The sequence below is a fragment of the Pezoporus flaviventris genome, unplaced genomic scaffold (assembly GCF_033815535.1).
Source record: "Pezoporus flaviventris isolate CSIRO_AGI_PZ_B2104156 unplaced genomic scaffold, CSIRO_AGI_Pfla_v1 ptg000003l, whole genome shotgun sequence".
NCBI classification, from domain to species: domain Eukaryota; kingdom Metazoa; phylum Chordata; class Aves; order Psittaciformes; family Psittacidae; genus Pezoporus; species Pezoporus flaviventris.
In genome coordinates, this window is record NW_026892551.1 from 9,347,868 (window position 1) to 9,367,964 (window position 20,097).

General features: G+C 38.9%; 1 protein-coding gene across 3 annotated transcripts in view; it reads right to left on the minus strand.

The window, feature by feature from the left end:
- Positions 1–20,097, minus strand: part of LMO7 (LIM domain 7) — a 128,117-nt gene that overhangs the window by 24,550 nt on the left and 83,470 nt on the right. The window contains exons 8-18 of one of the 3 annotated variants that reach the window (XM_061445259.1): positions 19,125–19,377; positions 18,369–18,668; positions 17,733–18,023; positions 17,261–17,458; positions 16,108–16,824; positions 14,593–14,622; positions 11,674–11,791; positions 10,191–10,333; positions 8,465–8,906; positions 7,176–7,502; positions 4,226–4,340 (exon numbers count right to left, since the gene is read on the minus strand). In XM_061445259.1, coding sequence (XP_061301243.1) covers positions 4,226–4,340; positions 7,176–7,502; positions 8,465–8,906; positions 10,191–10,333; positions 11,674–11,791; positions 14,593–14,622; positions 16,108–16,824; positions 17,261–17,458; positions 17,733–18,023; positions 18,369–18,668; positions 19,125–19,377 — 2,934 coding nt within the window. The remainder of the gene's footprint in view (positions 1–4,225; positions 4,341–7,175; positions 7,503–8,464; positions 8,907–10,190; positions 10,334–11,673; positions 11,792–14,592; positions 14,623–16,107; positions 16,825–17,260; positions 17,459–17,732; positions 18,024–18,368; positions 18,669–19,124; positions 19,378–20,097) is intronic. The other 2 variants (XM_061445260.1, XM_061445261.1) reach the window with 2 other exon arrangements.

Sequence of the window (20,097 nt, forward strand, 5' to 3'; positions counted from 1 at the left end):
ACATGTAGACTGCACATAGTACAGAGAATGCTTCAGGCTCAAGGGGAGACATCAGAACTGCTAATTTCCCTGCTTTGTGGTGTGACAGAGTGAGCTCTAGGAGCCAAAAGAAGACTGTGCTCACTTTACTCAGTAATCTGACAGGAATGAAAACTAGCTCACAGGTGAGAACAGCATATTTCAGCTCAGTTTTAGGAAAGGAAGGGAATTTAAGATTACATGGTTTCTCCTATAGCATCACCACAAAGACGTATCCAGACCACATCCCAACCATACAGATTTGAATGAATAGCAGCAGTCTCTAGATTACATGTGTAGACCCAGCACAACCAGAACAACTTAAACAGCTCAATTTTTGGCATGTGACTTTGCCAGCTGCCCTTCCTCTATTCCCTCTGCAGTCTATGAATAAAAGGGCTTCTCAAGAGTGCCAACCAGGGTGCCTATATTGGGCTTCTGTTCCAATTCATTTCCAGAGAAGCCTACAGAGGCTATACAAAGCTGGCAATTCAGGTGCCAAAACATGTTTGTTGCTAGTTGTCTTTCCCTGTCCACCTCGTCTAAGAGTACAGGAGACTGATAATTTCTTTATACTGCTGTAGAGGATTCAGTTTATATTACATAAAACAAATACTGTTATTTTTTATATGTTTCCCTGAAGATAAAGGTGAAAGGTTTTTCTTTCTTACTACTCCCCAGTGAAAACCAACCAAATACTCACTCATTTTCCATACATATTTAGTTATCGCTAACCTATCCTGACTTGTTATTACAAGAGATAAATACTAGTTCAGTCATACAAAAAAATTAAAACTTGAAGGAAGTGGGCCAAATTTACTTTGTACTGCATGCCTGCAAGTGTCTGATTGCAGACATGTGCACTCCTACATCAACACAACCTCAAAAAATGACTGTAAATAGGGTGGGTAGAAGGGAAAGGACTAAAACAATAAAGATTATACAGCACTGGGGAAGTTGTCAGAACAATGTCTAGATTAATTATTACCTAATTTTTAGCATTAGGTTGAAAATACCTGTAAAACAAAAAAAGAGAACAGCCTTCTTTTGTATGTAGCAAATGGGTCTCACTGTAACGTGTTACAAGCTTAACTCTTATTAAGCTTTTTGAGAACACTTATAAGACATTAATTTGCTTGCCAAGTAGTTTCCTTAATATTTTTTTGAAGGAAGAGCATATGTAGAATACAGTCATAGTAGTAAAAAGATAAATGTAGGTTATTGCCTGAAGAAAATCATATAGCTAGTTAGGATGACAAGTATGTCGAAGCAAACAGAGAAAGTCTTCCTGGAAGCTATTACTGGGCTCACAAGAGAGGTTACTGGGAAGAGCTGGTGTAGAGTTGCCAAGCCTAAATCATGCTTGAACAACCCAATTGTCTTCAATGATGAAACAACTAGATCTGTGAATGAAGGGAGAATGGTGGATACCATCCACCTTGTCTTTAATGAGGTGGTTGATGTGATCTTCCACAGTATCCTGGCATCAAAGTTGGGATGGTATTGTCTACAGGGCAGAACAACCAGATGGGTGAAGACCTTGCTGGGCTGTCAGGCTCTATGGGGAGCAGTTAAGGGTTTATACTTGGCCTGGAGGCTGGTTACAAGTGAAGCTCCCAGGATGTATCCTGGGACCTGTCCTCTCTACCTCTCCTCTGTTCACCAATAACAGTAGGTGATAAAACACACCCTTGCCAAGCTTGCAAACCACGCCAAAATGGAGAGGGTGGAGAACTGGGCATTCAGTCAGCATTTGTTATGCCACTTTGACAATACTGTGTCTAGTTTTGGCTCCTCACTGTAAGAGGGACATCAATAAACTGGAAGGCTGTTGGGATGGTCAAGTCTGGAGCACTTGCCCTGTGAGGAGAAGCTGAGGGGTATAGGCTTGTTCAGCCCAGAAAAGAGAGGCTGCAGAAGGACCTACAGCAGTCCCCCCCATTATCTACCAGGAGGTCACTGAGAAGGGAAAGCCTTCACTATTGAAATTTATGGGAGGAGAACACTGCACAGTGGTTATAAACAAAGGTCGGTCTGACTGGATATGCATAGAAAATTTTCTCCAAGAGAATAATTATGCAATGCAGACAGTTTCCATCCAACAATGCAGTTTCCATCCTTCAAGGGTCTCAAACCCTTGGGTAAGGCCCTAGGCAACTCGGTCCAAATTCAGTTTTGACACTTTTGAGCCAGGGTTTGCTCTAGGTGGTCTCCCAAGGCCCCTTCCCATCTGAATTATCCTATAACTTATCCTTAAAAATATGAAATGAAACATTCATAAGCACATAGCTGACAGATCTTTCAATGGGCCATCCTTTAAAGGAAGCTGCAGCTTATGAATAGAGATACAACTTGAGCCAGTTGATGAAAAAAAGTATTAAACACAAGCTATAAATGAGAATACCAAGAGACAGGCCATTCTCCATTCAATCTATGCTTCATACCCTTCCTTGTGAGAACTGTAATGAAGCATGACCAAAATAACAGCCACAAGGCCTTCATCTTCTCCTTGCCTTCGGAATAGGGGATGGAGCCCACATGGACCTTTGTGAATGACCAGCAGGAACACTCACTACCCTCAGGCAGTGCAAAGAGACAGTTCTCTGCCTCGAAGTAACAAAATTAAACCAGAAGCCTAGCAACAGGAAAAGCAAATGGAAAGTTACTCTTCATGCAAAGTGTATGTAAGAGGTTATAATCTAATTATGAGAAGTATCCAGTTATAGTGGAGAGGTCTATAAGCTGTCTTTGAAATGGGGGAAAAGGGGAAATCAAGGCTGCTCAGGAAGTGCTGTTAAATGGTATTTTTTCCTTTCTGGAAAGCATAATGAAGGGCTAACTAAATGAGAGGTTTCCAGTTATTTCTTCCTTCTCAGGATGATCTTGTGTTAGCTGGAAGAAAGGGCACAATTCAATATTCTTGAAGTATTACTGGCAACAGGAAAGATCACTGTTAGAAAACAAGCATTATATGTGATTTGCTTGGGTATTTGTGTGTTTTGTTGTATTTTGGTTTTTAATTAGGAAAACTTGAGCTTGTTTTCTGCAAAAGACTACTAAACCTTAGAAATAAACTTTATGTATGTTTCAAGACAAAAATGTTTGCTTTTCCTCAGTATCAACACATCTGGAAAAAAAAAATCTGCACCAGAAATGAATTTAGAAGTTGAAACTGCTTAAAATTATTAATTGTCTCCAAAATTTAACATGACTAAGAAAGGGAAAACTGAAATAAAAATTCTAACCCCTAAGTTTGCTCTGCATGTGTTTACAAACCATATGAAGTGAATCTTTTGAACTTCACTGAAATATAATGTATAGTATACTGGACCTAATCAAAAGAAGCATGACCAGCACTACTCTGCTCTTATGAGACCCCACTTGGAGTACTGACTGCAGTTCTGGTGTCCTCAAGGAGGACATGGAGCTGTTGAAGGACGTCCACAGGAGGGCCACAGAGATGATAAATGGACTGGAGCACTTCCCATATGAAGGCAGGCTGAGAAAGCTGGGGCTGTTCAGCCTGGAGAAGAGAAGGCTGCATGGAGACCTCATAGCAGCCTTTCAGTATCTGAAGGGGGCCTATAAGGATGCTGGGGAGGGACTCTTCATTAGGGACTGCAGAGATAGGACAAAGGGTAATGGGTTTAAACTTAAATGGGGGAAGTTCAAATTAGATATAAGGAAGAAGTTCTTTACTGTGAGGGCTGCCCAAATAAGTGGTAAATGCTCCATCCCTGGCAGTGTTCAAGGCCAGGATGGACAGAGCCTTGGGTGGCATGGTTTAGTGTGAGGCGTCTCTGCCCATGGCAGGGGGGTTGGAACTAGATGATCTTAAGATCTTTTCCAACCCTAACCATTCTATGATTCTATGAAAGGAACAATCTGGATGTTAGAAGTCTGTAGGTGCCCCTTACTACTGTACTGTAAGGGTCTTGGTGAATATTTGAGTGACCATATTTATACCTTTTCAGTGGTTATAGAAATGTCCTTGACTAGGAAAATGCCTTTTAGATATCTGTGCATTCCACCCATTTCAAGAGATGAGGATTCACAGAAATACATGAATAAACTAAATATTGCTTTTTCAGTTCTTCACCCAATATTTAAAAATATTTGCAGCATTGTTGACAGCAAATGCCTTAATTTAGAAGGCTCTGAAAACTAAACACAAGAACAAAAATTTGTGCAGTTAATACATATTTACCTTCTTCAACTGTCTGTACGAAGACCCCTGAAGAACTCAAATTTGTAGTAAACCCAAAGCTGCGACTGTGGCCAGGTCTCTGGTTTATACTGATTCTCATTTCACTGTACTGCTCCTGAAAAATAAAACATGACACTACAGTATCTGGTATCACAGGAATCTAAATGAGGGAAAGTTTATCCTCTAAATAGGTGAGGCTGGTCATAATGTGCACTTTAATCATCTATTATTACCATCATAGACAAAGGAAGGAGTGTTGATGTCAGTTAACTAACTCATTTGTTTTTTATTCAAACGGCTATATTTTCAGTTTACATTCATATTTTCTCTACACATATATTTAGCTGTGCATTTCTCTTATTTTAAATGTTTTGCAACATAATGGTACAAAATGTAAGGAGTTTGAGGACATTAAACCACTAAATGGGTCTTTATGGATAGACAGTCTTGTAAATCTGTGGAATGTACTGTGAGAGCTCATAAGTCAGATATGAAAAAGTCAGATAACAGAAATTCATCTTTATTTTTTGTGCATCCTACAATGAGCATTATCAGTTTCTTTCAGGTTCAATGCTGCAACTAGATTTACTTAGGTGAACATTCATCTTTTTAATTTTGTGTAAAACACTACTATTTTGCTACGGATTTCATAATGGAGGCCTCAGATAATAAAACTAATCCCAGAATTAGCTAGAATCCAGATCTTTAATTCTAGTGGACTTTCAAGATGCTTTTAAAATCAGGATCAAAACTTCACATTACCATTTTAAACTACAGAAATATTTGTTTGGGAAAACATTTTGGAACGCTTGTTTTTAATTCCACACTATATTATGAACACAAACATTTTAATGCAAACTCCTTTAAGAACAATTAGAATACCTTCATTAAAGGTATAAAATCACTTCATTATCATGGAGCTGACATTGTTATAAAAGGGGGAAAAAAACTGTAGACTTTTTTCTGTCAAACACCATTAAAATACGTATATTCCAACTATGCATAGAGGAGACTCCACATACTTATGTGCATGCATTAAATACACAACTGCATTTTAGCTGCCTAGTGAACCAGCCTTCCTGATTTAAATTAAAGTAAGATGCAGCAGGCAGCTACAGGAAGCACTGCAAAATGTAGCTAGGCAAAGTACGCTTCAGCAGTGCTGGGTGTGGAAGACAACAACATTACAAGGCAACATCCTGAGGTTTCGCCTTGTGTTACAGGAATGCTCCTGGCACAGAACTCTCTATTACAGCCCAGGGTAGAAAATAAGTCCTTTCTTCAAAACACAGCTATTAGCTTGCAAAAGCTCCCATACAACCCAAGTCCTTAGGGGGGTAACAGTACATTAGTCACAAATGTGAATCTACTAATAGACAGGTTAGGTTTTTACACAGGGCTGGTGCGTATTTGAAGCTTCTGAATTTGAGTGTGCTCCTGGAAATTACTGTTGCTGTTGTTTTTATTTCCAACATCCCAACCTGGTGGGTTTCTTTAAACCTACCTCTTGTGAGAGAAGTAATACAAATTTGTGCACTGAACTTCATCATTTGAACAGGTTGCCTTCAAAACTCCACAAACCTGGTGTTATTGCCCTGATGACTTTGAACTATATCAATCCCTCAACTCTGACAACGATTTACAAACATGCCAAATGGAGCTTGTATTCCTTAAGTTATGGCTTGTTTGAAGCACAACACAAGCTTTTTTTTAAATTTTTTTTTTTTTATTTTAAAACAAAACCAAAATACATAACTCACGTGCAGAAAGGTTTATAATCTTGTGACTAATGAAAATAAAAAAAAAAACAAAGAAGTGGACCTAGTACATGTTGTTCTCATTTGGCTCCCTTAAAGTGATACAAAGAACGCATATTTAACCTATGTTTTCACATAGAACAGCAATTTCTCTGCCTGCTTTTGTAATAACACAGACAAAAAAAGATCATGATATCCTTCCTTATAAAACAATCAGAGCTGGAAAAAATTATGACAATTTCATTGCACTGCCCAAGGGTATCAGGAGTATTAAACTGAAACGTGTTCCTTTTCCACAAGTGATTAGGAAGAAGAATGGTTCAGTGCCTGAATTTATAAAAAGCTGGTATGAGAAGTGATTTCATAAATCAGCATTTAAGGTCTTAGCATTCTCACCCAAGCAACTGGCACAATTAACTTTTACAGCAGCATTAGGAATGCAAAGAATTCATCTCGAATCTGTCAAGGAGTTTGAACCACCTCATTACATATTACAGAAAGGCATCAACAATTAAAGCTATTGCTCCATTTTTTTCACATGTGAAACATGCAATCAAGTGGAAGCAGCAGCACTGGAAGATATATATTTAAAAAAAAAATGCTGAAAGACCCAACTCCTGGATCAGCACATACACAAAGAGATGGTGATTTGCTTTAAAATTTATTAATGTGAACATTAATCGGATTCAAGTGAATAACAAAATAACAAAAAGAAAAGGATGGGATCTCAGGCCACAGTGGAAAAAAAGGATAGCATGATAGTAACGTTTAAGGCTGGCCTTTACAAAGCTGATAGTTATTTTCCACCACCAGTTTAAAAGTGCAAATGAATGCTACAGCAGCTCAGATCATTCATCTGACATACCTGCTCGTGCATACAATGTGCTATTTTTGAGAATAAGAAAAACTTTGTAAGCATCACAGTGTTTAGAGTAACTATTTTGAATTAGAATGAGAAATAAAATTAAGCACAGGACATATAAAGGGCAGGTAAAAAAATGCTGCAAGAGAACCAATTATTTGCTTTCCAAATATTCTATTTCCCCTGAACTAAATCAAATGAAGTAGTAGATCTCAGAGCTGCTTTCTCACTACCAAAAAATACTTGCATTAGCTGTAATTTTATTTATTTTTTCTTTCACTCTACTGTAGCATTCAGTTACACTATGTAATCACATTATTTCCACACTTACCTGAGATTTTGAATCCTCAGGCTCTGGCAGACTCACATTTTCTGCAGAAGATGCAAGTGAAAGAGAATCAGGAGGATAGCAATAGTCTGGTTTAAGAATACTGCTTCCAGCATCTTGGTCTTGGGATTTTACAGGTAATGCTGAACTAGGAGATGGTGTTGCTTGAACACCTTCCTTTTCCTCCTCCTCCTCCTCACCTCTGTGTTTGAATGCACCAGCGGAGAGAGGGTATGCAGAATCTGGTTCTGAAAACGAACTGCTAGTGAACAAAGTTTGAGTTCTCTTAGATTTTTCTACTTCTCCATTGTATTTCTGGGTATCATCCATCTAGGACAAAAATAACAGTTTAGTAAATATATGCTTAAAAATAAAAAACTAACCTTAGTCTTTCATCAATCTATATATATTTGTCAAAAAACTCCCTTTCAGGCAAATTATGGTGACTGTACCCATTATTAATTACCTACTTTAAAGAAAAACGTATTTTTTCTCTTGAACTGCTTGCAGAATAGTCTAGACTTTTTAAGACAAAAATGTTAATATCACCTTCTTAGAATTATTTGCATTCTTACCATTTTTAAAAATTGAGACAAATGGGGATTTAGGAGAAAGTTATGAAAATCAACACAGTTAATCAGGGTGAGTGGAGAGGGTGGATATCAATTTCTGTGTTTCAGTGCTTTCCTGAGCAGGTAAATTTTAAGGCAGCATAAAATTTCAGTTTCACCAGAAATCAGCAGAGCAAGAGAAACTTAAATCACCTGAATAATTTGTCTTTAGCACTTAATTACGTTAACTTAGTTTCAGACAATTACATCTGACAAAGACAGGCTTTTGATAAGCAACATGAAGGAGACTTACTAAAAGTAATAAAATTATTATTCTACCAAATGTATTTATCAGCCTGTCGTGGTTTAAGCCCAGACAGGTAACTCGTTCACTCACTCCCCCCCTTCTTTCCCTCCCCCTACTCCCAGAGGGACGGAGAGGAGAATGGGGACACTTTGTCAGGGCAGTGTTATAGGGGGGCCTGACTCCCCCTGAGAAGTGTCCTCACATGGAGAGTGAGTTCCTGCTCCGGCTTGGCCGGCACACTATTCTAGGAGTGCCTTTAAAGTACAGAAACACAAGTAAACATCTAAAGCCACAACAGAATTGCCTGCTCTATTAACACAGACTTCATCAAGCAGCAGATGATTTAAAAATAAATAAATAAATAAAATGTTAAAACTCTACTCTTCCCCCAGCTACCCAAGACTCCAAACTGCAGGAATGAAGCAGAATTTTACCGTGAATGACCGTGGAAGTGACGAGATTCCTCTTGAGTGGACACCAAAAGGTCTTGGTGTAACCACAGATGTTAACCTAGAGGTATCGGTTTTCTGGTAACTTCTCGGGAGAGAAGCTGAAACCTGAGCTGACCCAGTTTGAGCATTCGCTGAGTAGCGGGTAAACAAAAGACCTGAGCTGTGCTCCTCTGCCAGGCTCTTTGGTGGAGTAGGAGCTTCACGAGTGGCCGAGCTCTCCAGGAGGTTCTCCTTGTGCTGTTGTGTGGCATTTGTGCTTTTGTTGTCCTTAGAACTGTTGGTGGTATCTTCTTCCAAAAGATAGTCTTTTGCTGGTGACTGTGTGGAAGGTGCTTTTTCTTCACTAAATACATCATCATTCGGTGAATACGTCCATCTGTGTTCGTGTTTTCGCTGCCTGTAGGAATCTAGATCTCTGTCCTCCCTATGGGGACAGAGCACATTAAAATACCAAAAGGGACTTGACAAACAGGCAGCCCCCTAAGTCTTTCAACTACTGAATGTTCAAAGCAAAGCACAAACCAAGAGACACGTCTCCAATAGGTAAAAATGAATGGCATCATTTAATTCATAGTATTTTAATATATTTTTAAATCTACCTTTTTTCCCTTCCTCCCCATTTCAACACTCTGATAACACTCAGGCATACTACCATCACATTATCAAGTTGCCACCATGACAGAAATCTCTTTACCAAGAAAATGATGTAGCTATTCAAGTTACATATCCTCAAAAACCAAGATTTTATTGAGGAAAAATGAGAAGAAGGTAGTCCCATAACACTACCTGAATTGTATAGCTCTGCCGGTGTGTTTGCTCTATGAAAACGCTAATTACTGAACTTCAGATAACAAAGAAGATGGTGTCCTGAAGTTCAGTTGTTTGGTTTTTTTTTATGCTATTCATTCCTTTTGTCATAAAAGGACAACCACCACAGAGAATATTTACTCAAATGTTTTTAAGATTCTGATGATTTTGGGCATTCAATACAACTAGCATCCATATTTTATTCAAGAGACTAATTTCTGTACTCACAAATAATTAACACCCGCCCCCCCCCCCCAAAAAAAAAATGCAAACTATTCTTAAATTTATTTTATGAATACATGCTGTGTCCATATTCCCTTCATCTCAGTCTTACATACATTTGAAAGACTGTTACCAGTAGAAGAGATACTGTGCTACTCAGTTTACACTTCTGACTCTTTGGAGAGAATCTTGTTCTGTAAACACCCAGAGGAGCAACCGGGGACAGAAGGGAAATCAAGCAAAAATTTACAGCTCTGTGATATACATTAAAATTCTGGCTGTATTTATCCACAGTGGTTAAAAGAATAGCAAATGCAGTGATAGAGGAAAGAGAAATAGTTAAGTTGATCCAGGAATAAAAAAGGCAGTTCAGTGCTATGTTTTTAATCTCCTCAAAGTGGGTGCAAATACTAACTTCTCAATACATTTATCTAGGGATAATAGAATAAAACACTATTTATACATCAAAACTGTGTAATTTTCTGTAAAAACAATGCATTAGCGGACCATATTCTGTCCTTCGATTGCCTAGATTTCTACATTATGTTTTGCAACTAAAATTGTTGAGATGTCTGCAGAATCAATTGCAACTTGCCAGTAAAAGCTGCTCAAGAATTCAAGGGAATAGAAATTCTCAGAATTAAGTTCTTCAACATAATACTTCCATTGGGGTCATTACCTCTCCTGCTGTATTTCTTTCAGTGACTTTGTACTCCTCTCAGACACCTCAGAGGCTCTCCTTTCTATTTCTTCTCTTTCTTCCTTCTTTTTTTGCAATTCAGAAGTGAAGCTCTTTCTACGATTCTTCCATTTTGCTAAATCCTGTAAGAATAATATGAACATATACAACCAGATTTTCTCAACACCTCTTAAACCTACATCACACTACCTACTGGCCTGATTTTATTTGCATGCCTGCATTGCAGCAATATTTTCATGTACCTTCCCCTACTAAATGATAAAGGGGCTCTTGTATTTCACCTAGGGTTACAGACTTGCTCACTGCCTGTTAAAGTTAATAATTGTAATTACTGTACTGCAACTGGAAAAGTACATGTTTTGCCCTCTCCCCACATTAGAACCCAACACTTTCTATTTTATTCTAGAATATTTCACTCAGCAACACATAGTGGAAAACAAATGCAAATACCATCTATATTTCCTTGTTTTAAGATCTGGAGTTTGGGATGAGTTCCCCTGCCTCCCCGCCCCCAAATCACTACTGTGTTAAACTGATACATTAGCTTGAGAACAAACACACTTTAAATTCTAAATTGAAAACATACACTTCTATACTTTCTTCATTTCTGTAAAACCACAATGTGAACTAGCAATATTCTACATGAAATACCAGAGCTGAGTTAAAAGTAGTACTGAATATTAGAGACAAGATGGCTGAGGTGCTTTAAACAAACAACAGCGAACTTCTGTGTGGTGAGGCACTGGAATGGGTTGCCCAGAGAAGTTGTGAATGTTCCATCCCTGGCAGCGTTCAAGGCAAGGCTGGACAGAGCCTTGGGTGACACGGTTTAGTGTGTGAGGTGTCCCTGCCCATGGCAGGCGGGTTGGAACTAGATGATCTTAAGGTCCTTTCCAACCCTAACTACTCTATGATTTTTCCTTGGTGTTCTGGTCTTAATTCCAGCTTCTTGTTGTCAAGCAGAGATTTTAACAAAAAAGTCTTTGGAAACCATTATGATGCTGTGCAAAGCTACCACATCAGGATACAAGCTGGATTTAAGACAGAATTATTAAGGGATAGAAGCCTTACAAATTTGCACAGGGAAATTATTTCCCTTCCTTCTCCCAGAGGATCAAATGTTCAGACATTCAAATCATTTTATAAAAAAAGTATTCACATATTTCAGATAACACATGAAGCCCTAACTTTTATGTCCAGAGAAATCAAGCCTAAAGGCTTTATTAGAATGCATACAAGTCTTAACCTGAAGCATTAATCAGATACTTATGATGATATTTAAAATATGTTCAATTCTGCATTAAACAGACATCCCTAGCAGTTACATAAGACAGATTGTTTCAGAAGACAGCCCCATAAATTGCTGCACACATGTCAAAGCCTGTTTTCTAGAGACACTGAAGGTAGGCAGCACCCAGCCTTTCAGCAGGACACATGAAAAGGGGTAAAAAGGAGGTCTTACTTCTTGCCATTTTAGATCTTGTTCTTGCAACTGTTCTTTGATCCTTTGTAGCTCTTCGTAACGGATTTTGCGCAATGACTGCAGCTCCTCTGCACTAACATCATTCAAAGATTTGCTCCTAGAAAGAAAAAGCATACTGGGCTTTATCACATTTTAGCCATCATTTACGCAGTGAAACCTTCGAGAAAGAGAGGGGTTGATATTAGTACAACTGAGCTCTTGAGTGTTATTTCGAACAGAGCAGGAAACATAGGCAACTGAATGAGCAAGGCTGGGACGTGCTCTAGGGCCAGAACTTGAGTCACTAGTTTCATATTTGAGCAAATAAAATAAGGTTAAGGGAATAAGCAGCTCTGTAGCAGCTCCACGCTGATCATTCACATCGAGCTTTTTGTACCTAACTGATTCCTTTGTTTAAAATTTTTCTCTCTTTATTGACCTTACTCTTTTCTTTGATATAAGAGGCATCCCTGCTCCCAGAGTCCAAATCACTGTCCTTTCACTGCTTTCTCCAGTAACAGCTCTTGCGTCACCTCCCATTCCTTCCTTAGGTTAACCATAAAATCAGTCATTAAAGCATGTTTCTAAAAAGAAAAAAGTAATTAATTGCTAAATACTCAGTTTATGCATGTCACTAGCCTATGTTACTCATCCCCAAGCGTCCATCATGCTTTCCATCCAAGCCAGGATGGCTAACACCACCATCTTCTCACTAATTCCTTCAACATGGCTACAAGTTTCTGCCCATGAACTCCTACTCACTAGCTCCTCTTAATCAAAATTCCTCAAAGCTCACCTTTCATGCCTTCCCCCCCAGCCTTTCAAATGCTACTTTTGCCTTTCAACTGCAATGATAAACAGAAGGACTTTTAATTTAGGCATAGGACAAGACTCCTGCTCAACCACAAGCCTCCGAGACACCAAGCAAAATGCAGGTGTTTCATCATAAGGTTCAGTGCTGCAATCTAAAAGGAAGCTAGGCTTACAGGGATTACTTTTTTCTTTTTTCTCATTTATCCAAACAAAAACTGAATTATGAAGGGGTGTAACCAAGATTTAAGAGGGCTTCAAAGTGTATCACGTTTGTGATACAACAGAAAATCAGCTTAAAACCAAAACTGATTCAGTACAGGGCCTTCCTCTAAACTATTTCATTCCAAGAGAGCTCTGAACTAACAAATCATACTCTCACCTCCTCCCAAGGGGCCCTGCTCACTTTCACTGGTAACATAAGACTTTGGACTTCAGCCTCTAGAAACAGAGGACAGAGCATTAACTCATTATACCTGTTTGCTTGTTTATTTTTTGAATGGGAAGAATGCCAAATTTAAGACAGATCTCCTGGTCACTATTGCAGAAACTCTTTTCTTGTACAGTTCTTTTTTTTATTTATTTATTTTATTTCTTAAGTTGTATCACATCTAGAAACAGTTTTGGGTAACTGAACAGTACATAAGTATCAAAATTGTTCCCCAGGAGTTCAAGAAAACTTACATTACATGTCTAGGGTTTCCTTTTCTTTCTCTTGAGTTTCTACCTCTGCCTGTAACAAAATAGGACAATCTAGTCCTAAATACAATATGCCCTTTCATACCAAGGAACAGGATGTTAGTTTCAATTCTAGCTTTAACTTCAAAAATCTAACTAGTGACTTGAGCCTTCTGTGTCTCCTTCCCCTAACACCTAACTTCTTCCAAAATGTTTCTTGCTTCTTCTAGAAGTGTTTAGTCATTTACCAGGTTTTGCCTCAGGGTAAAATTAAATAAGTAGATAAATAAATGTACACTAAAAAAAATAAATAAATAAAACATGCAGAACCAAATACTTAACATGCCATGACACAGTAAGTGGAAAAATATTCCCTTTGAGACACAGTACGTCACAAAGTCTAAGTTCACATGGCACTAACCAGTAAGTTTACCACTGAGGATTCAATAACCTTAAGTATATAAAATAACCAAAGAACATTCAGCAACAACATGATAAATACCATGTCATTAATTATTTTCAGATTATACCTGTACAGCCTTTGAAATAAAATATTTACTAATCTTCCTTTACATTTCTGAATGTTCTAAAGCCTGATATAAACAGAGAACACCAAGTAGGAGGTGATCCTGCCCCTCTACTCTGCTCTTGTGAGACCTCATTGTATTATGTACAGTTCTGGTGTCCTCAACATAAAAAGGACATGGAACAGTTGAAATAAATCCAGAGGAGAACCATAAGGATGATCAGGTGACTGGAGCACCTCCTGAATGAAGACAGGCTGAGAAAGTTGGGGCTGTTCAGCCTGGAGAAGAGAAGGCTGCATGGAGACCTCATAGCAGCCTTCCAGTATTTGAAGGGGGCCTATAAGGATGCTGAGGAGGGACTCTTCATTAGGGACTGTAGTGATAGGACAAGGGGTAACGGGTTAAAACTTAAACAGGGGAAGTTTAGATTGGATATAAGGAGGAAATTCTTTCCTGTGAGGGTGGTGAGGCACTGGAATAGGTTGCCCAGGGAGATTGTGAATGCTCCATCCCTGGCAGTGTTCAAGACCAGGTTGGATGAGGCCTTGGGTGATATGATTTAGCGTAAGGTGTCCCTGCCCATGGCAGGGGGGTTGAAACTAGATGATCTTAAGGTCCTTTCCAACCCTATTTTATGATTCTATGATTGTAAGTACTTCAGCAGAAATAAAATACTAGAGCTGATTTTCAAAGTGCCTGATAATCCAAACTTTGATACCCTAGATGCCAGAGAGCTTCTGACATAGCTTTTAGTCTCTTACATTTGTCACATAAATTGCCTAGCACAGAACAACAAAGCAGCATGCACAAGTTTTTTCCAGCATGAGTTTTTAGCTACTGTGCATGCACGAAAATCTAGAGGCAAACATAGCATTATGATCTTTCAAGCTTGTAGAAAACTTACCCTTGCTCATCAGAAAGCTTTTGAAAAAGTCTGAGAAATCAGAAACCAAAAAAGAAAAGATTCAGTATCTTGATATTCATAACATTAACACCACAAGCACACCAGCACTCTCACTTAGTGAAGGGGAAACTGAAAGCCTGGGGACCAGTCAGCATGGAACAGCACATCAGCGATCTGAAACTAGTCAAATGACAGATTGGGACTTGCATGATGTTTAAGTCAGACAGAAAACTGACAGAACAAGGTTGCCTACAAGTTCTCAACTGTTCCGATTTAGCAATCCTGCACTGATAGAGCCTTGTATTAATTCTGCACCACTTACTCCAGGGCTGCTGAGCAGCAAAATGAAAATTAGAACTAACTTGAGTCCCAGCAAGGCTTACAGGGGCTTTTTTCTTGTTACTTCGACCATTTCCGATACTAAATGAAACTAATACTTGGAATAGATGAGAATAAAAGGTCCTATTTAGAAGTTTAGCATATTAAATGGAAAACCAAATTAATCCGGTGTGATTCAAGCAGATTTTCAGTAGTCTTGAATGTGAGTATTTTATTCTATTGAATGAATTCTTAAAAAGCAGTATATTTTCAAGCACTTCAGAAATATTCCTCTATGAAGCTCACACTTTGTTAACAGTATTAAGCTTAAAAACAAAACACAGCAACATTAAATATCAACTGGAACATGAAAGTGTCTTAGTCACAAAGTAATGATGCACAGCTGGAAGAACTGCAACTTGCAATGCCGTATTTTCAGAGCTAAGCAAATAGGCAAAATCCCACTCTCCCCCAAGTAAGTACAAAATTCAAAAGAGAGCTAGGAAGTAGTTAAAACCAGTATTCAGTCAGAGAAATTTTGTGTATATCAGGAAAGGATTAGGGGAAAGTATTGTTCAGGACTGTATGAGAGCAGGGGAGAAACACTTGAAGAACAAAATACGTAACAGTGGAATTTAATATTACATGGACACACAATTTGCATGCACCTTGACTTAGAGTGGGCAAAACACTACTGATATTTTTTTTCATCTCATCTAATTATCTCAGAACTGTGGCAAAACAGTTTACAAGCATTTTCAATTTAGGTGCAAGCAAGAATATCAGAATGCCCATTTCCAGAATTTGTTGTCAAAGCATTCATGTCTTTCAGAAGTGTTTTTATCAGTTATATGGGGGAGAAAAAGGAAAATATTTCTAGCCTCCACAGTCTTTTGAATAATCACTATTCATGTTCAACCATGGAAAGAAACTTATGCAGAACTTTAAGCCTGAAGGAACACTAACATATTTTCTCTAAAATAGCAGCCTACAACTAGGAAACGGTGTTAATTTTTTGTTGAAAATATGGTATTGCAGTCAGGAGCTTCTATTCAAAGCAAATAACAAGCTTGTCCAGGACACCACGAACAAATAGCAGACCGGCACTCTATGAATGGCTCAGCACAAGACGATGCTTTTCTGAACGGAAAGGGTTCAGCTGCATTCAAGCATAATCCGTGCAGGAGACAACCTGACCTCTCCACCATCTGCCGTTTCTTGTGTCTAACTTTGCTGGCCTCCCTGATTGCTTCCCACTTCTTCCAGTCTTCTTCACTGCACGGACCAGGGATGAAATTTACTGGCTGGGCGTTGCTTCCCACCTTCCAAGATTCTAACTTGCGGGTCATCATATCATCCTTCTTATGGCGGGAAGATGGTGACAGCACTCTGCCATTGCTCTTCCTTTCCTCTGGTGTAGCGTCTTTTTCAAGTAAACACAGGAATTTGGACCGTATCTCCTCCGGAAGACTCCATGGATCAGGAAAGAGTGCTGGGTGATACTTGTCTGGAGCACCTGATAAAGGCACCTCTTTCCTCTGAGACAGGATTTTACGGAGAATCATGTCATCCTTCTCCAAATCTGGAATCACAGGTTGGCCCTCTCTGGGTTGCAGAATTATCTCACCCTCTATGGGAGGCTCCTGCTCAGAGAAGTTTTTTAAATATCGGGGGTCTTGGAGAACAACTTGATTCACATGGAATGCCCCAGTTTTCCGGATGAAAAAGTCATCGTTTTCCAAATCTGGATACAGATACCTGTTTTCCCCATCTCCTTGATTGCTTCCTGGTATAAAGGAAATATTCTTTCTACATTTTATGAGCCTAGGGCCAGAAGTAGGATCTATTTTGGTCTTCGTTTCAGAAGACAAGTAGTCAGAGTATTTTTGCAGAGCCTGAAGTAATGAAAACTGACTGAAGCATATAAAACAAAAGGAGGGAAGTGAAAATATCATTAAGTAGCAAGAGAAAAGCAGATCACAATGTACCTGATATACATTCGGTTTAGATTTGCAGCATCCCAAGCAGTACATCTAAACCACTTGGCATTCACCACCACTAACTGTAGCACAGCACATGTCAACCAACGTAAAGGTATCATGGCATACTAACCTGCTCAGACACAGCACGCTTACATGCTCACACACAAAGCCAGTAACCCTATGCAGCATGTTACACTTTTGCATTTACATCTTCAAGAAGACCAGCAACTTATGGATACATTAAAAAAAAAAAGTAATAACCCCAAAAGCACAACATCACAGGACGTGGTTTAATTGCATTCAGCTGTTGCATATCCAGCCATTTCTTTTTGATGCAGCAAGAGTGCAGTTCATGCAGCAATATCAACCTGGGCTGATCAGGAGCTTCCAAGATTTTTCCTTCTGCAATCTGTGACAATGAGCTTCCCACATAGTCAGCAGTTGGCTTATAGTTCTGATCTCTTCTGCAACTGCTGTTCCAGTCAAAACTTGGTCTTGGGTGACTAGCAACAATGGCAGAGCTTTGTTTGTAAGCAAAATCCTCCTCAGAATCTGATTTCTTTCTACTGTGTACCAGCACAAAGAATGAGCAGAGGGAAAGAAAAATAAACATAAAGTGTACTCATGAGTAAAATGCACAGTGGCAACTGTGCAACAGTAATGAAAATAATGTTTCAATTATTCTCAAAAAAAGAAAAGAAGGAAGAAAAGTAAAGGAGAAAACAAATCCTGCTGCTACACCGGCAATAAAAATTAAAAATAAAAATCAAGTCATACAGCTACACTTTATTTATAGGTTTTGCACACAGGAGAGAAACAGGGGCATGCATGAAAACGCACCTGAACCCTTGAATCTCTTTATACCAGGGTTTGAAAGAGGACTTTCTGATTTTTTTCCATAGCAATTCCTCTTCTGGAGTCCAAAACTTAGGAAGAAATTTGTCAAAAGCAACAACTGTGTTTGCTGCTGAAGAACTTAGCTTGCGAAAATAGAGATCATCTTTCTCGATGTTTGGGATGCCTATTTCTTCATCCTCGTCCTCATCAAAATACCCAGATAATTCTGAAGGAATGTTAGCTCTTGGTTTGTTTTCCTCTTTAGTAGCCAACTGCCTCTGCCTCCTCTGGTTACTGCGCAAAATACCCAATCAGTTAAGATATTTCAGGAGCAACTTGACATAAAGAATGCAAAGAGACATGCTTTTTGGCCCAGGAGTTCAACCTCATGAATGAAGCAAATTAGTTTTCAGTTCCACTGCAGCACCAGAAACAGTAAGATATATTAAAAAAAAATAAAAAAAAATGGTTACATCAGCATCCTATTGCCTCTGACAAAAATATGAAATTTGACAGAAAAGCCATAACAAATTATCAGCTCTGTTAAAATGCCAATTAGAAGGCTAACTTTATGGAGTTATTATGGACTGCAATTTAGATAATGCAACAGTTACTGGATCTTGGATTAGTATCTCTGACCTCAGTGGTTCAAGCATTGCAGCTAGTGGACCAGCTGGATAACTTTCTTGCGAGCAAGATTTAGGAGAGTCATTGCGCAACATGAAATGATGTCCAGGTGTAGCAGAGCTTACAGGGCTCTTTTTGACTAGAAATCTACGATTTGCTAAGTCATCCATAACCAGGTCGGGCAGCCTTCTTTCATCTTCTGAATCAGAGCCACTGTCATACTCATAGATCATCTGGAGGGAAGCTGGATCTGTGAGCCCACACTCTGCTCTGCTACTTTGGCAGGAGACTACAGGATTCCTTTCATGTCCACTGAGGTTGATCAAAACAGGAACAGAATGAAGACAGTGAAGTCACGAAGGCAATGATGAAACCCAAAACTGCCCACTAATCTCATCTCTATGTACCAAGAAGCCGGACAACTGAAGTTCATCAGTGTATTTTGGAAGACTTTAATGAGAAACCAAAACTACCTCTCATGAACTTGCATTTAAAAGCATTAAAATCCCCTCTATCTAGATTCTGATCAGCCTCAAAACATTACTTAAATGTCAGAAAACTACTTCAGTAAGAAAAAAAACACCACAAACCAAACCAAACGAACAAAACACCAACCATACCACCACACCAAAACATCTCCCGTTAAAACATGAAAACTCTTAACACTTTACTTTGTATTTCAGCAACACTAGCTTTTCTTTATCTAATAAATAAATCACTTATTTTAAAAATCTTAAAGTCTGCTTTACTAAGACAGCACACCAGTACCTTGAAAATGTTCCATCCGAGTCAGTGAAGACAGGACTTGCCCAGCTCCTCCTGTTGTCCTCATTCTTCTCCGTCCTCTTCTTCCTTAAAGGTGCTGGCACATAGGCCGTCTGCTTGTTTTTGTTGGGTAAGAAGCGATTGAAATCAGTGGTAGGCTTCGGTTCAATCACAGAAATCCTACGGTAAGACCTGTCATCTTTATGGGAGTCATGCATTTTGAAAGGCAGTTCTGAGTCTGTGTCACTGTCACAACCTTAGAAGAAAGGAGTAAAAAGGGAAGGCACAAACATTATTCTCTAGACACCAGTTTCTGGCTAGAACATTGACTAAAACCTAAAATCTATTTAACTCCACATTTAGGATGTCTTGACTGTAAATTTACTGACAGGACAATAGGAGAGGTATTTCTAGAGGTTTGTGGCAAAGCTGTGATAAGGTCCATTAAGCTGAATGTAGCCCCTGCTACATTTGTTCCATTCTTTCACTATCACTGCTCCCTGCAGGAAACAAAGTGCTAACCTCTAGACATAAAGCAGCACAAAAGTTTAATTAAACATACTTGATACTCAAATTTACTAACAAAGACAAGCTACCACCAAATAGCATGGCAACATGCTCATCTCACCAGAATAACGCCCAGTAGAAGCCCAGGTACTTCACACATACAGCATGTCTAACATGCTTTCCTCAGATCAGAATTCTTCTGTGTGGCTTCAGACCAATGATTTTGTGTCATTCACATGTAATAAATCCAAAAGCTCACTATTTTTATAACTTCACACTATACTACAAGTTCCCTTCCTGAACTGCGGGTAAATATCCTGCACGTTCACACACACTAACATGGCAGTGAGAGCAACAGTCCCAGCAACCCTTCCTAGGAGAAGTTATGCAATCATTGTTTTGTTTCTAACAACTGTTAAAGGTCAATATTTGCTGAAGCAGGACGCAACTGCAGCAGTTGCAAAACTAA